Source organism: Neurospora hispaniola (genome assembly GCF_033458365.1).
Source record: "Neurospora hispaniola strain FGSC 10403 chromosome Unknown B0T23scaffold_4, whole genome shotgun sequence".
Classification (NCBI taxonomy): Eukaryota; Fungi; Ascomycota; class Sordariomycetes; order Sordariales; family Sordariaceae; genus Neurospora; species Neurospora hispaniola.
Window position 1 is genome coordinate 2,959,211 of NW_026944409.1, and position 17,492 is coordinate 2,976,702.

General features: G+C 34.1%; 2 protein-coding genes across 2 annotated transcripts; both read right to left on the minus strand.

Annotated features, from left to right (window-relative positions):
• Window positions 1–250: 250 nt before the first annotated feature.
• On the minus strand, window positions 251–1,557 carry B0T23DRAFT_315976 (uncharacterized protein; the record flags this gene model as incomplete). Its single annotated transcript, XM_062834895.1, has 4 exons — window positions 251–721; window positions 797–1,058; window positions 1,147–1,263; window positions 1,358–1,557. 4 exons carry the CDS (start codon window positions 1,555–1,557, stop codon window positions 251–253), a joined length of 1,050 nt encoding a protein of 349 aa, XP_062693175.1.
• Window positions 1,558–15,476: 13,919 nt separating this feature from the next.
• B0T23DRAFT_442424 (uncharacterized protein) lies at window positions 15,477–17,110 on the minus strand (the record flags this gene model as incomplete). Its single annotated transcript, XM_062840821.1, has 2 exons — window positions 15,477–16,809; window positions 16,918–17,110. The coding sequence occupies 2 exons, from the start codon at window positions 17,108–17,110 to the stop codon at window positions 15,746–15,748; spliced, it is 1,257 nt and encodes a 418-aa protein (XP_062693176.1). The 3' UTR covers window positions 15,477–15,745.
• Window positions 17,111–17,492: the final 382 nt, after the last annotated feature.

The window sequence follows — 17,492 nt, forward strand, 5'->3', positions numbered from 1 at the left end:
TGGGAACAAGCGAGATCATCAAGTTGGCGTTGGGGAAGTGGTTACAAAGGCACTTTTGCGTTGTTTTGTCTGGGTAGATGTTCATTTTATGTTTTTAATAGAGCGCGTATACAAAAGCCGGCTGTTTGCCTGCGGTGAAACACGAAGTGATCTCGAACTGCCTCAATGCTTCCTGAAGCAACTTTGTTCATCCTCGTCCCTGGCAACTAGGGTCATATTAAACAAGATATTGGCCGATGCACACCTCATTTCAAAGAATAGGGAGCATGAAGCCAACCATTCCTAAAACCGCAGTTAGAACCAGCCCGACCGATACCGACAGCACACCAGCTCCTCCCGGCTGCGTAACATCTCCCGCCGAAAGTCCCGTGGACTGCGCAGCCCGCGTCGAAGTCAAAGTACTTGACGTCGTGGAGCTCATTGGCGTGCTAGACGGTGTAGTCACATCATCAGTCCCATCATCGACGCTGAGAGTTGGACGAACCGGCATCGTCGCTCCCGGGTGACCACCGTCACTAGCAGAATCCTCTGTTTGCACTGGTGGCGCGGCGACGGAAGAAGAAGAAGAAGACGATGTCACCGCCGGTGCCTGCGTCCGAGTTGTCGTGGGCGCGGGATTGGAACCACCGCCACCGCCACCTCCGCCAGAGCCGCTGCCTCCTGAACTGCTGCAGGTCCTACCGTTTCTGCAGCAGCCGGTTGCTGTGCAGTAGAAGCCAGACTGGATGGTTTATTCCCGTCAGTTGCTTTCTATATGAGAAGGAAATCGACTGGCATGTCAAAGGGGTCAACTCACATCGCAATACCACCCTTCGCCGGTAGCGCAGCAGACACTTCCCAGCGGCATGCACCAGCCGACATCACAGTTTTCCTTTCCGGCGGCACTGCAGGTGTTGGAACCGCTACCACCACTTCCTCCTCCTCCTCCTTCACTACCGCCCCCGCCTCCGCTACCTCCACCACCTGAACCAACAGCGCAGGTTCCGTGGTCGGTACAAACTTCGCCGGTGTCACAATAGCCATGGTCGGGACAGCAGACGGCGCCCGCGGGCATACAACTGTTGAGAAAGAGAACAAAGAGTCAGCACCAGAATTGACTTTGCCTCTGATCGCAAAGGACCGGGGAAACTACAGCTGGTTTCTTACCCATTGCCACAAAGTACCTTTCCAGCATCACACCCACCACCTGGCGAACAGGTCTTGCCAATCGGACAACAGGTATCCCTTACGGTGCAGTATTCGCCTGGGTCGCAGTATCCTTTTCTAGAATATGGTCAAGAACCGTCAGCCCATCATCGTCCACAAAGCAGCACCTTTTGGTTTTCTGCCGCAAGAGTTGGATGGATCGATCACATACCCAGAGCAGCAAGTACTAGCCAAAGGCATACACCCGATTCCACAAGTCGTCTCTCCTATACCACAACCCGCCGTATTGCTACCTGTACCAATGGCAACGAGACCTTGGTTTGGGTTGGGTGAGGTACCAGGCACGGTGGGAAGTCGTTCGTAGACGAAGCCGCCTAGAAGAGCGCGGGTGGCTAGAGTTTGCATGCGCATCTTGTGTCGTTTTGTCGTTTCGGTTTCGAGAACAAGGAGATGGGAGTGAGAAAGTCGATATGGAGCTGAGCTCACGCCGGAGCGAAAGGTTGATCAAAAAGTTCGAAACTGAGAGTGAGAACACCAGACTTATAACCACAACCAGGAAAGGTGTATAGCCCAACCGCAAGTCTGGACGCGATGAACTATTTATACCTTCTTTTCCATCTCTTCATCACCCCGACCACCACACCGCGTCCAGCCGTCCATCCATCCACTCATGGCTTTTGGTGACTCCGCGAAATTTCCACGTCAACTAAGGCCGTCCACGCCATCCACGCCATCAAGTATTCTAGCCCGCATCATTTGACGAAACAGAGTGTCGACCACTGCACGGTTCTGCACCTAGCACCGCACCAATCCAGGCTTGCTATGGGCCATACCACTTCAAAGGAACAAGATCAACGGTCCCCAAGCCTTGAACCAGGGGACTCCTAGCTCAACTCTGTGCAGTGCAGTCCATACGCAGTATAGTCTAACACAATGCAGATCATCTCCAAACAGTGGGTAGGTAGCTTCAAATTGGTCTCTATGAATCTTTTGCATTTACTATTACTGAACCACTAGTATAGTTCCCTGCCTAGTCTAGGTAACAAAGAGCTACTTACTTACTTAGTTGACAATCCATCACTTTTTTTTTGTTTTTTTCCAAGCCATCCAAGCCACACTTATTTTATGCCCCAGCTTCACCATCCACTAACATCACATCTCATCACAAAAGCTGTCATTCACTTATATAGGTACATCAAACATCAGGGTTCCAAGGGAAATTACAGGACCAGGTACCTACCTACACTAATAAGACTGGAGCAAGCCCAGCACATGTCACATGTATTCAAATCAAAGAAGAGCAAGCAGTACGGTACCTCTATGTACCCCGTCAATTAACTTCCCCCCCCCCTGTGGTGGCGTTCAACAATCACCTTTCCTCAACTCAACTGGGGAAGGGGGGCTCTCCTCCTCCTCCTCCTCCTCCTCCTCCTCCAAATATATGCGGGTACTGTATCTGGGGAAAGAGGATGGAAGCTAGGATAGGGGTCTTAAGGGTGTGACACTAAGGTCTAAGGGTCCATCACAGTGCATGCCAAGACCTGTTGCTTACTCGTGAATCGGAGCAATTTCGTGCCGTGGGCTTTTTCAGCCCTAAAGCTTATTTGGGGTTTAGGTCAATGAAGATCTTTCTTGAAGAAACTGTTTGAGGAAGCTGAGGTTGCCGCCATGACCAAGATCTGGGAACGTGAGTAGTAGGGGTGTAACGATGGGTGCCGGGTCGATTTGTGGTTGGGAGTGATGGTGCCTGATTTCAAAATAGAACGTTGACGAGAGGACGGCAGGAATTGGTTAGGATGATATATGCAAGGGGATTAGATGTGTGATTGGTGTATTGTGGCTTGCAAGTTATTGTCTTGTCTACGGGCAACGATTAACATTTTCCCTCACTTCGAGAATGGTTGTGATGGGAAATGAATACGATCACTCCTATCCCTTTAACGGTGAAAATGTTATATTTTAGCGCGGTAGGGATTAGCAACCAATCGGCGGTTCCCCTTCTTAGCGGTTGACATTTTGGAGCATGCAGATACCTCGAAAACTCCCGCATTTGCAGTACTTTTAACATTGCAGTGAATGTCATGTGCGTGTGTGTGGAGATTGGAGTAGAAATTAACCAATATATTTTAAGCCAAAATAAAGCTATTCCTAGAATCAATTAACGTAGGTAGGCTAGCCAGCAGCGCTCTCGCTTATAGATTGAAATCTAATAGGTAGTATACTCTAAAAACGTTAAAATGCGTAATTTTTTCGTTAAGTACGAGGGTGAGCTATTGGTCTAGAAAGTAATTGATTTTCTATACTTTATCGAGGAGCATATTGTACATGTAGCTCGCTTTGAGAATTGTCCTCTTTTATAATATTTTACTAATAATTCCCTAATATTTAATATTAGGGATTTATTTATAGAAGTGTAGTATATAGTAGTGGTTTTATTGTGAAAAGCCTAAATTTTATTAATTAATTAATTTTGAAAATCTATATATATAGTTTATGTCAGGAGGCTCAGAGCTCGTACACGGAAGCACCTCAGCGGCTGCTGCTCCCCTTCGTCAACCGACGCGTAGGATCACTAACGATAACGCCCATATCGGGTCGGGCTCGCGGGAAGGATAATCCAGTATTGCATTGAAGCGCTAGACTAGTACGAGGCTTTATAATACTTATTAGCGAATAAATAGAGTTTATATAGGTATAAAAGAGGTTTAATGGAGTATAATTTATTATAATTGGTAGCTATTAATATATTTTTAAATTAACCTTTAATTTACTGTCCCCTATATATAGCTACGATTATAGTTACCTTAGCCTACTTTTAGCCTACGTTCTTAATAAATTAATAATTCTTCCTCCGGGAATTAAATTAATATTATTAAAATATATATATATAGCGGCCGGTCTATTTCTTATACTGCCGAGGCTACCCTTCGTTCTTTTTGTATTACTATTTCCGTAATTATTATAATTGAAACGATCCAACCTCCTCCGCCTTTATTGTAATAACGCTAGCTTACTGTAGAGTCTGTTAAAGAAGATAGTAATAAAGATTATTCCCTTATATTACCCCGGGCTTCCCGTTCGTATTTTTAAGTTTTGGAAGTCGATAAATTCGTATATAAATAGTAATTATTCAAATTTCGGTTCGTTATAATTAAATTCCTTTTTAATTACCTCCTTTTATATATATCTTAGTAGGAGTAGTTCGTATTTGTAAACCTTACTAAATAAAATTTAGTAGGAAATTACCCCTTTATTTCTACCGGGTTCTATTATTAGGATTACCTCTTTTATAATTAGATTTATATTTCTATTATATTTCCTTTTACTATTCCTTCGTTGGCGGCCGTTATTGTAATTACCCTTTTACTAACCGTGGTTATACTGGCCCGTATTAAGTACTATTTTAAATATAATATTACTAAATTTACTAATGAAAATTTCTTATAATTACAGAATTATTTTTATAATATTAATATATATTTTTAGGAATACCCCTATATTTCCCTCTTGTTCGTTATTAATTATATTAAAGGTAACTTTAAAAATATATAAATTAAATATATATTAGTTCTCTATAATAAATTTAAGTATAATATTATTTATAATACGTTTATATAGAGCGACCTCTGTACCTTCTTAGAGACCGAATATAATAGTAATATTTAAACTATTGAACGATCTACTTTCGATAAATTCGAACGTATGTAGTAAGGTGCTTCGGAAACTGTTTATAACTTTTATAATTATTATTATATTAAAGAATTTAATTTATTGTACGATTAATTGGAATATATTCGGATTATTACTTAAATTAACTAGTTATACCCCCTTTTTAAATAAAGTATCCTTTTAATAGTTAATATTAATATAATAAATGAAGTAGTAGCGTATGCGGAATAGTTGGAAGGTTTAGAGAGTATTAAATTGTTTGTATCGCGTTGCTAATACTAGGTATCTTTAGGGTATAATCCGTTATCTTCTTCGTTTTTGTACCCTTTTACCTCCTCTTTGAATATTCCTTTTTAATTATTCTATAGTAATAACCCTTTTAATTTTCTCTATTACCCCCTTACTACTTTTTAAATGAATTTTAATTTTATTTATTCCTTTTATTATTAGAAAGGTTATATATATAGTTAATATACCTAATTAAAGCTATTAAATATTTATTACGAGTATAGTATAATAAATTATTTTATAGTAATATACCCGAACTGAGCTTATTATAATTACGGTTAAGTTGGCTATTTAGTACGGAATTACTCTATTTCCGTAAATACCCCTTTATATAGAGTAAACGTTAAACCGATTGCAATTAGAATAGTAGTTACAACTATTTAGAATAATACGGGTAGATTATAAATATATTTAGAAACGAGGTTATTAGTAAGGATTTATAGAAATTAGCGGAATATACGAGGATTAATAGATTTGGGCGCGGAGTTAAATTTGATTAGTAGGTATTTATTTTTGTTGAATGTGAAAATTGATTTAGTACCCTATTATTTTATTAATTTTTCCCTTTAGCCTATTCTTATATATAGTATAATTATTTATTTTATTAGAATATGTAATTCCTATAGTATTAAACGGATAAAGTAAATTATTTTTATTATAATTGAATCCCCGGTTGTAGAAATTATTTTCGGTTACCTTTAATTTTATAAATAGAATTCCGATATTAATTAGTAGCGATAGTTATTTCGGTTTTATATTAAGGCCGATAATTTTGTATTAAATATAGTATTAGCGAAGGAAATGTACAATATTATAATTATTTTAACGGGGTTATAGTAGGATTTAATTTTACTATTGGACTTTTAGAAAATAGTAAGGGTAGAGGAAGGTTTTTACCCTCCTATATATACGAATATCCTATTCGAAATCCCTCCTTCTTTAGTGTTAGAATTTATAATTTTATTTATTGTAATGGAATTGGCCGAATTACTTCCGACCTTTACCCCCCCGGTTAAAACTTTTCGAATAGTATTTAATAGTATTTATTCTATTCTAATACCCCCTATGGAATTAATATTATTATAACCCTTAAAATTATTAGAAGAAATAGAAAGCGAGTCCGCTATCCTTGAACCGATTATTCCGCCGGAATATAAAGAATTCTAATTAATATTCGAAGCTTCGGTTATACTCCTACTCTAATATAATTGGTTAAAGTATTATATTAATTTAATTAAAGGGGAGTTAGTGTTTTAGGGATTAATTTATATATTGAATATTAAGGAATTGGAAGTATTATACGAATAATTAGTAGAAGTACTCTAAAAAGAGTAGATTCGTTTTTCTATTAATTTAGTAGGCGTTTTTATTATTTTTATATTAAAAAAGGGTAGAAAGTTAAAGTTCTACGTTGATTTTAGGGCGTTAAATAAGGTTATAAAAAAGAATCGGACGGTATTACCCCTTATTTAGGAAATTTTAGATCGGTTATTATTAATTAAAATTTTTATAAAATTAAATTTAAAGAATACGTACTATAGGATTTGGATTCGAGAGGGAAATAAAGAGAAGACGGCGTTTTATATAAAATATAAATACTATAAATTTTTAATTATACTAATAGAATTAGCAAATACGCTAATAATATTTTAAATGTATATTAATAATATATTAGCGGGGTTAATAAATATTATATATATTATTTACTTTAATAATATTTTAATTTATAGTAAAAATAAAGAAGATTATATTAATTATATTAAGGAAGTCTTTTAATAATTATAAAATTGTAACCTTTATATAAATTTGGGTAAGTACGAGTTTTATATAAAGTAAGTATCGTTCCTAGGATATATTATTTCTCTAGAAAGTATAATAATAGATTTAGAGAGAGTAGTAATAATTGTAGAATAGGAGGTTCCGGTAAGTATTTATAATATTTAAGTCTTCTTAAGGTTTATAGGATTCTATTAATGCTTTATAATATTATATTCTAAAGTAACTACGCTTTTAACGGAATTATTAAAGGGGGATAAACGGAGGTTATTCGAATTTATAAAGGAAGTAGAAAAAGTATTTGTAGAATTTAAAAAGTTATTTTAGGAGGTTTCTATATTATACTATTTTAATCCAGTATTATAAATTTAAATAGAGATAGACGTATTGGACTTTGTAATTAGAATAGTTCTTATATAATTATACAATAATAAATAGTACCCGGTAATTTTCTTTTTAAAGAAGAAATCGCCGGAGGAAATTAGGTATAGGATTGGGGATAGAGAGTTATTAGTAATTATAGGAGTATTAAAAGTATAGAAGTAATACTTATTATATACGGATAAACCGTTCTTAGTAATTACAAATTATTTAAATTTATAATATTTTTAAAAAAAGGAATGGACTAATGTAAGGTAGAATTAATAGGTATTAGAATTAGTAGTATATAATTTTAAAATTAAATATTATTTAGGAAAATTGAATTTAATAAATAGGCTATTAAGGAAATTATAATTATAAAGAAAAGAATAGGAGGTAGGGGGCGATTATTTATTAATAAAGGTTATTAAAGGGGGCGAAGAAAAGGGTTAGATAATAAAGGAGAATTGAATAATAAGGGTGTTAATAAAATAGATAATTTTAATTGGAAGGGAAATTTAAAGGACGGCGGTAGAAGAAAGGGAATAGTAATAGGATATAGGCGAGATAAAAGAGGGTTAAATATTAGAGGACGAAAGAATTGAAGTATAGGAAGAAAGGTAAAATTTATAGGGGGAGGGTAAATTAAATAGGGAAAGGAGGAAACGAAAGGAAATTGAGAATATTAGCGGAGAGGATAGGGTAGTAAAGAAAAGGGTGAAATTCGCGGATAAAGCTACTATTAAATTAAAGAGGGAAGATAAAGGTATTATTATAGGAAATATAAGTAGGTATATAGTAATAGTAAGGGTATAGAAGAATAAAGAATAGTTATTATTATTAGGATAATAATTATTAGAAGTGTAGAAGGAGGATTTATTTATTATTAAGGAAATATAGAAGAATAGCGAAGGGAGGAGACGGGCGAAGAATTGGAAAATAGGGGAAAATGGAATTCTATAGTATTAATATTAGGTTTATATCCTAGAATAGATGCGGGCTGAATTATTCTATATTTATTATAATATAGCGATAATTAGATACTTAGGCTAGAAGGAAACGTTAAAATATATTAGTTAATTCTATTATTAGCCTACTATTATGGCCGATATTGAATTATATATTCGTGAATATTTAGTATACTAGAAGGTTAAATTTTATAATTACTAATTATATAAGTTATTAGGGTCGTTATTTATTCCTACTATCCTTTAATAAAATATTTTGTACAATTTTATTACTGGAGTACTAAAATTATTCGACCCCGTATTTAATTAAATTTATAATATAATTTTTATTATTATCGACCGCTTTATTAAATATATTTTATATATCCCTATATAGAAAATAATTAATATTCGGTAATTTATATTCCTCTTCTAACGAAATATTTTTTAATAATTTAACTTCCCGGATTCTATTATATTAGACCGAGGTAGTTTTTTTATAAGTTAATTTTAGAAGATTTACTACGAATTCCTAAATATTTGTAAATATTTTAGTACGGCCTAGTACCCCTAAATAGATAGATAAACGGAGAGGTAAAATTAGAATTTAGAATTATATTTTTAAATTTTCTATAATATAGAATAGGTCGATTAGGTTAAAAAAATTATATTAATATAGTGGATGTATAATAATTATTTCTATACTATTATTGGAAAGTCCCCCTCGGAATTATTTTTCGGGTATTATTTTTAGGGATTAATAGACTTGGAACGAGGGCGGAGGACGGTCCTTCTAATAGTAATTACTAATTGGATTAATAAATTATTTTATAAGTAATTAGAAATTATAATAGTTTTAGAAGTTATTAATTAGGGGTATGCGAAATAGTATAATAAAATTTAAAAATTAAAGGAATTTAATATTAGAAATTAGGTTTTATTTAATATAAAATATATTAAATAATATTATTTAAGTATTAAATTAGTAGATAAGTTTTTAGGACTTTTTTAAATTACTAAGGTCGTTGGGGAAAAGAAGATAGTATACCGATTTATATTCTTCGTATATTATTGGATTTATTTAATATTCTTTATTATTTTATTAGAATTATATTATAGGGATCCTATTATAGTAGCGCTGCGAAGGGAAATTATAAATATTAAGGAGGATAATATTTAGTACGAAATTGAAGCGATTATAAAATATTATAAATTTGGTTATTAATATTAGTTCTAGGTTAAATAGAAGGGGTATTCGGATAATAAGAATTTATAAATTTTATAAAAGGATATAAATTACCCGGACTTTTTTAAGGAATATAAAATTAGGGAAATGTAATAGTAGTGTATTAGTAGCGGGCCGACTATTAAATTAATAAGGGTTAATTAAATAGTAGGAGGAGAATAATAATTATTTGGAAATTTAGAGTAGAGATATAAAACGTAGATATAAGATGTAAGATGTAGATGTAAAATGTAGATATGAAATATAAAATATAAGACGTAGATGTAAGATGTAAGATGTAAATGTAAGATGTAAATGTGAAATGTAAAATATAAATATAAGACATAAATATAAGATATAGGTGTAAAATGTAAATGTGAAATATAAATGTAAAATATAAGATGTAAATGTAAGATGTAGATGTAAAATGTAAATGTGAAATGTAGATGTGAGATATAGATGTGAAGATGTAAAATGTAGATGTAAGATGTAAATGTAAGATGTAGACGTAGGGTGTAAAGTAGGGATGTAATAATAGAAATATAAAGTAGAGATGTAAAGTAGAAATATTAAATAGAATAAGAAATAGGAAGGGAAGGTAGTTTAATTTAATATAGGATGTTAATAAGGCGCTAAGTAAAATATAACTTATATTTTCTATTATTATTTTAAATAAAAAAATCCTTAGTAGTATCTATTATTATTAATATAGGATTGGAATTTACGATTTTAGAAGGAATATTCCTATGTGTTACTACGCCTATTAATAATATTTATAGATACTATTTTATACTATTTATTTATAATCCTCCTTCGCGAATTTTAATAATTTATTTAATTTCCTATTTATAAATATTAGCTTCCTATTAATTATTTAACGCTAGGGACTTTAATTATAATTAAGGGAGGGGGTAATATAAATAGGAGAGTTCGGTATAGAAATATTTATAGGAGAATTATTATTACTAATAATAAAATTATTAATAAGGGCTATTGGATTAATATTAATATTAGTATCGCCGATATTATAGTAATTAAATTTCAAATAGCCCTTATAATCGAAGTTTTTAATTCGGAATATATTAAGTAACGTTGTAGGGAGATTATTATTAATAAAGCACGTTTATATTGTAGTTTAAAATATTGTTGTGGACTAATATAATTGTTATAAGAGGGGGGTAGGTAGGGGGCTACTAGTATCGGTAAAGTATATAATTTCGGCTATTATATTTTATATATTATTCTAGAAGTTATAAATATTACGGGGGACCTCGAGTATGTAGCGGCGTAGTAATAGCGAATACTGCGATTTCTCGTTGAATTCTAGAAGGAGAAGACGTTAGTAAAAAAAAAAAAAAAAAAAAAAAAAAAAAAAAAAATAGGAGAGGTAATAAGAAGAAGATAGCGTACTTTTAATTTGGTAAGTGTGTGTACTAATTAGATGGAATACTTTGTATAAATTTAAGGTTAGGGTACTAGTAAATGTTTAAATTAAAGCGATATTATATTCTAAATAAGTAAAGGGATAAATATTATTAGAGGATAGGAAAGGAATAGTTAATTAAAGGTTAGTTATAGGCGTAAAGTAAGAGGAAGGAGAGGATGGAATAAGAAGGAAGAAAATAGGGAAAATAAGCGAATATATTAATTAAATTTATAGGGGAGATAGGGATTAGTATATAAATATATAATAAAGATACGTATATTTATAGTAGGGGGTAGTTTAAATAAGGGGGTAAGTGAAGTGGTTATAAAGCTAAGGGAGGAGGTAGCGGATATAATTATAAAAGTGAAGTTGGGAGGAAAAAAAGAAAAGAGGCGAAGAGGGTAGGTAGAAGGGATATTATATAAATAAGGGAGGAGGTCCCTATACGAATATAAATTAAAGTAAGTAAATATAATTTAAAGTGGACGAATATAAAATAATATAGGGTAAATAGAATGTTAGGTAGTTATATAAGTAGTAGGAGGGAGTAAATAGAAGAATAAGACGAAGGTAATAGTTAGAAGGGGAAGGATAGGATAAATAGGTAGTAGGGTAATTATAAGAAGGTAGGAGAGAAAGGCGGAAAATAGGAAAGTATATAATTCGGATAGTAATAAGGAAAGTAGGGGAAAGTAATTAGGAATTATATTATTAAAATAGAGGGAGTAATATAAAGAATAAAATAAAGGTAATAAAAGGGCGATTAAGAAGGAATAATATAAATAAGGGAGGTTCGTAGAAAAAATAGTATATAAAGTTAGGAGGCGGAGGAAGGAAATAAAGGTCCCGAGGATAGAACCTATAGGGAGGGGGATTGTATTTAAGTATTATAGTAGGTTATAATTATTTATTAATATTTTTAAGTTCGGTGTAGTATTTTTTGGTAGGTAAAATGAGGTTTATTACTTTATACGCCTGCGGAATGACGGTTTTAGTAATGGTCGGGAACTTAGTTAATTTTTTAAATTTAATATTAGTTTTGTATTTATATTGGAATTTATAAGAATGGATATTATAATACCGATATTTTAGTAGGCGGTACGCTAGCGCTTTAAATCTAGTACTAGTTTTATATCTACGTTGGAATTTATAAAAATGGATATTATAATGTTAATATTCTAGCGGGCGGTATACTAGCGTTTTAAATTTAATATTGGTTTTATATTTATATTGGAATTTATAAGAATAGATATTATAATACCGATATTCTAATGGGTAGTACGCTAGTACTTTGAATTTAATACCGGCTTTATATCTGTGTTAGAATTTATAAGAATGGATATTATAATGCCGATATTCTAGCGGGTAGCTTCGTATTTATATTTGGAGCTTATAAGAATGGATATTATAATACTGATGTTCTAGTGGGCGGTTTACTGTATTTGGAGCTTATGAGAATGGATATTACAATACTAATATTCTAGTAGTCGGCTTTATATCTATATTTGGAATTTGTAAGAATAGATATTATAATATTAATGTTCTAGCAGGCGGTTCGCCGTCTTAGGGGCTTATAAGAATAGATATTATAATATTAATATTTTAGCGGCCGGTTTCGTATCCGTATTTGGAGTTCGGGAGAATAGATATTATAATACCGATATTCTAGCGGGCGGCTTTGTGTCTATATTTGGAATTTAGGAGAGGGGATATTATAAAATTAATATTTTAGCGGCGGTTCGCCGGTAGTAAAGCGGTTATAATATTTAAGATATAGCGTTGGCGGTTATTATAAGTAATAGTTCGTCCAAATTAAAGGGCGAAAATATTATACCTTTATTAATAATATAGCCCAATAATATTATAATAGTATAATATTAATACCCTTTACTATTTGATTAGGATTTATTACGAATTGTAAAAGTTCTGAAAATAGAATTTATAAGGGGGGGGATTATATTAGGAAGCTTAGAATTCGTATACGGAAGTACCTTAACGGTTATTACTCCCTTTTATTAACTAATATATAGGATTATTAACAATAACGCTTATATTGGGTCGGATTCGTAGGAAGGATAATCCGGTATTGCGTTGAAGTATTAGATTAGTATGGGGCTCTATAATATTCGTTAGTAGATAAATAGAATTTATATAGGTATAAAAGAGGTTTAATAGAGTATAGTTTATTATAATTAGTAATTATTAATATATTTTTAAATTAACCCCTAACTTACCATCCCCTACGTATAGCTACGACCGTAGTCACTTCAGCCTACCTTTAGCCTACGTTCCTAACAGTTTATTACTTCTAGTTGAAGGGAGTATTAAACGGCTTTTCCTTCTAGTTAAGAAAGAGGTTGGCTATAATGATTTTTGTATAATAGTGATATATTATTAGTATGGCGTTTAGTAAGAAATTTAATATAAATAATATATTTAAATAGAAATTAGTAAATAGTACTATAAATAATCTACGATGGTAATAATAGTTATATATATTGTACGTATATAATTAGTTACTTACATTTACCTTATTTATATAGTTATTATATATTTATATAATTAGTAGTATTTAGATTTGTTTATAACCCTTATTACTAAAGTAGTTTCTTATAGCGCCTTTGTATATAGGATAGTGGCGGTAAGTATATTTATATACTTTATCTCTAATATACTATGTAGATAAAAAATTTATTCTTTAGCGATCTTTTATATAGAGGTATATTGTTTTAGTCTTTTAATTTTTATTTGGCGGCGGTTATTTACCTTTTTTAGAATTAGGAATTGGTATATTTAATACCGTCCGATATAGCGCCTTAAAGGGTACCTTTTCTTTTTTATTGTTGATTTTTCGAAGTTTGGCGAATTGCGGTATTGTGCGGTTAGAGCGTATTGTGCTAGTAACTGCGATATTCTTAGTACGAAGGTAATGTACGAGAGCGAGAGTAGTAAAAAGGTTATTAATAAAGATGTAATAAATTAACCGGTGAGGTGGGTGGGGTAACTTAGTTATTAGCTTTGCTACTATTGTTTGAGTTGGTATTAATTCGCTTTATTGAAATATTTAATTAGTTAATTATTAAATAAATTTTAATAGAGAATATTATATATATTTATTCGAATCGATAATATTAATTATATTATTATACTACTTCTAGTTAAAGAAGTAGCCGCCGGCTATAGTAATTTAGATTTTAATACTCTGCGGTATTAGTTTATTAGGGATATAGACCATTATTATACTTTTATTAGTATATTTTACTATTTTCTCGTTAATAGCGATATATTATAGTAGGGTCCGTAGTTTGAAATAGATTCTTTGAATGTGTTTGTTGAAGTTACGTACTCTATCCTAGAGAATAAGATTGTTTTGAGTAGGATTTTATATATAAAAGCGTTTTAGAAGTATTTCGAACCGAAAAAAAGGTATTTAATTACGGATTAAGTAATTCGGGCGCCCTTTTTTCTCCTGCTAGTACGAAGGGAGGTTTATTTTTGCGTAGAGGTTAATATATAGTAAAATAGCGAATAGTATATATAGCTCTGTAGTGCAAGTGGGTACTTAGTACGTTTCGCGAAAGTAAGGATTATTCTTACCCGGTAATAAGATTTTATAAAGGTTAGTCTATTATACCTATTACTCTACTATACGGGGGGGGAAATATTAATAGAAGGTTAATAATATAATAATAATTGTAGGGGAATAAGTAATTTAATATATAAATATACCGCTATTATTCCGGACTATATTGAAGGGGAAATATTAGAAGTCGATAAGGTTAACCCGAAAGTTTGTAGGTTTGTAATCGACGGCGGCGGTTAGATTATTAAGTATATTATTAGGGATTTTACCTATTAGCTAGTAGATATATTACAAGTCCTACTAATTAAACCGAGGGAGAACCGGAAGTTCGTTACCGGGCGGCTTAGGGTAACCTTCGTTATAGTCCTTATTATTACGGTCGTTTTCAGAATTAGGAATAAAATTACCTTTATTGTTATTAGTATTTGGCTCTAATTCGTTAGAGAGAGGGAGGATATATAAAGGTAAATAATTTATAGGATTATTATTTATTAAAGGGTAGGCTAGTACTAGTTAGGTTAGGCCGGCTAGTATTGGCTAAGCGGCTGCTTTACTAGGAAATAAGTTTAAAATTACTAAAAGATCTATTTTTAAAAACCTTAATACTACAATAAAGAGTTAGTAATTATTACGGTTTAAGAATATAATATAGTAAGTCTATTTTAAACCTTAACAGACGATGTAGAATCGCTGATTTTACTAGCAAAAATGATACTTTTGTCATCGCCGATCTAATGCATGGACATGCTGGCTAGCTTGCTTGGCGGTATTAACAAGTCTCTAAGTACCATTGGTAGATTGTGGAGGCCGCTAAAATGTAATATTTTCACCGTTAAAGGGATAGGTAATGTTTACGCTAGTTGGTACCCAATGTTAGGTACCCAAAGGATTCTAACCTTATTTCTTGAAACTTCACAAACGCTAACGCATGTCTGAATGCTCCAGTGAGAACATGAATCCAACTTTCTTCTGCCCCCGTTGTGCATTATGCCGCCATTTTCCCCCGTTGAAGAATTTTCTTTCACTTTTTGTAACCCATCGCAAAAAGCCCATCAGCACCGATTTCATGAATCATTCGCTTTCTTCCTTAATCAACTAACCATATAATCACTTCTTCGAAAGTGCAGAGCTGTGATTTTCCTTTTTCCCTTCGCTGATGATATCAAGATTTTCCCAACACCGAACACATGCGTTTTGCCGTTCATCTCCGCCTCCCTGCAGCAAAAGTATCGTTTTGAGAGTGCTAGTATTCCCGTGAAGGAGTGTTAGCGACTACTACCTGCCATCTTTGCTGCCCTGGTTTCCCCCTTATTCTTCAGGGTAGCTTAAAATCTACCGTTACTGGAGCTTTTCCGAATTCTTCTCTCCTGTTTCCCTTCTTGTTGGGCGGCATTAAAGTCTTGACGTCCTCTTTTCTGGTTTTCGGACCTTCCCATTCTCTTAGATCCCTCGAAAACTCCGTTAGTCGAGAATCCGAACTGGAAGTCCGCAGAGGTGGGAACTGATGTCGGCCCTTGTTGATGCTCTTTGAGCCCTGAGTGCTGTTCAAAGCTGTTCCCTATTCCGTTTAGTTCGGGGGGAAAGGGTACCGACTGGCAGAAGTTCATCAAGTGTTTATAACATTGCTGGGGCGACTCCATTGGGGGGTGCAGGACTTGGGGTTGCAGGACTTGGGGCTGATGGGCTTGGAATTGCTGGGCTTGGAGTTGCTGAGCTTGCATATGAAATTGCTGAGCTTGGAGTTGCTGAGCATGGAGTTGCTGGACTCGGCGTTTCTGAGCTTGTTGGAGTTGCTGAGCTCGGATTCCTTGAGCTTGGAGTTGCTGAGCTTGGAACTGCTGGACTGGCGCTCCTTGGACTTGAGGTTGCTGTACCAACTTGGAAATTCGTTCATTCAACTGCTGGCAAACTCGTAACAACCTCTGAACCTCCAACTTTAATTCGATTATTTCCTGCACCTGTTTTTGACAGTTCAATTCCATCTTTCGGCGGCGTTCTTTTTCCTGCACTAGTTCACACTCTACTGCCACTGCAGCAGACGATTTTCCTTGATTGGGAGACTCCTCCATCTGTTTTTTCAGGTCTTTGAACAGGACTTCGAAATACCTTCTGTTGTCTTGTAGTTGTTTGAGCAGAGATTGGTAGTGGGTGGTCGAGTGCAAATGGAGACCTCCAATCGCTTTTTGAATACATATGTTGCGTTCATCCAGCTCTTGCCATTGGGCTTGGTCAAATTTCATGCCGGATCCCTCAGCCGAGTTGTTGTCGTTTCGAACTTGATTATCCTCAACAGACGCTTTGGTATCCGCGGTACACGCTCGATCAAAGTCGGTGGATGACATAAGTTGCCCCTGCTCTTGAGCTCCCTGTTGTGTCGCCTGTGGCTCAACTGCGTGAGGTCAGTCTCGGATTACGGAATAGATAAGAGTTGAAGGGCGATTGCCTCTGGACTGGCTTTGGAAAAACTCGCTGGATGGGGTAGGCTGCTGAATCAAACCTTCATCTTCCAATCCCAACTCCCTCACCCAGTCCATATTCTCTGACTTGGATGGGTGAAAATGGTCCGTGTCATTGTCAACAAGGGGGCCCATCTCGATCGAAGAGGTATGCGAGGTAACAGGCGCCATTGTCAAGTTTTCTCCATTAGGTGGCCGAGACTGCCCCATCCGATTGTTGGTATGAGGTCCCATGTTGTTGGGAAAGATATGTGACTTGGAAGGCACCATGACTATGATTAGATAGGCACCTTCGTGATATGAGTAAGCGAGTATGATTAGCAAGAGATATTGGAGACAATACAAGAAGTAATGTGACTGATGGTCCTGGTTTTGAGAGAGTCAAGTAATGGTGTGAAGGGGGGCAAAGCAAAAAGAAAAGGTTTGGGGGCGATGGTGTTTAAACGGTGGCTTTTCTTGTTTGGAAGTGTAGAGATACCGTAGCTGGAGATGGAGCAAGAAGCACTGTTTTCTTTAGAACAAAGGGGGAGCAATGGAAGCTCTGTTGGAACGCCGAGCTTCAATTCCTGGCGAGGCGGCTTCCTCTTTCCTTGCTCTTTTCTTGCATGCTGCTCGT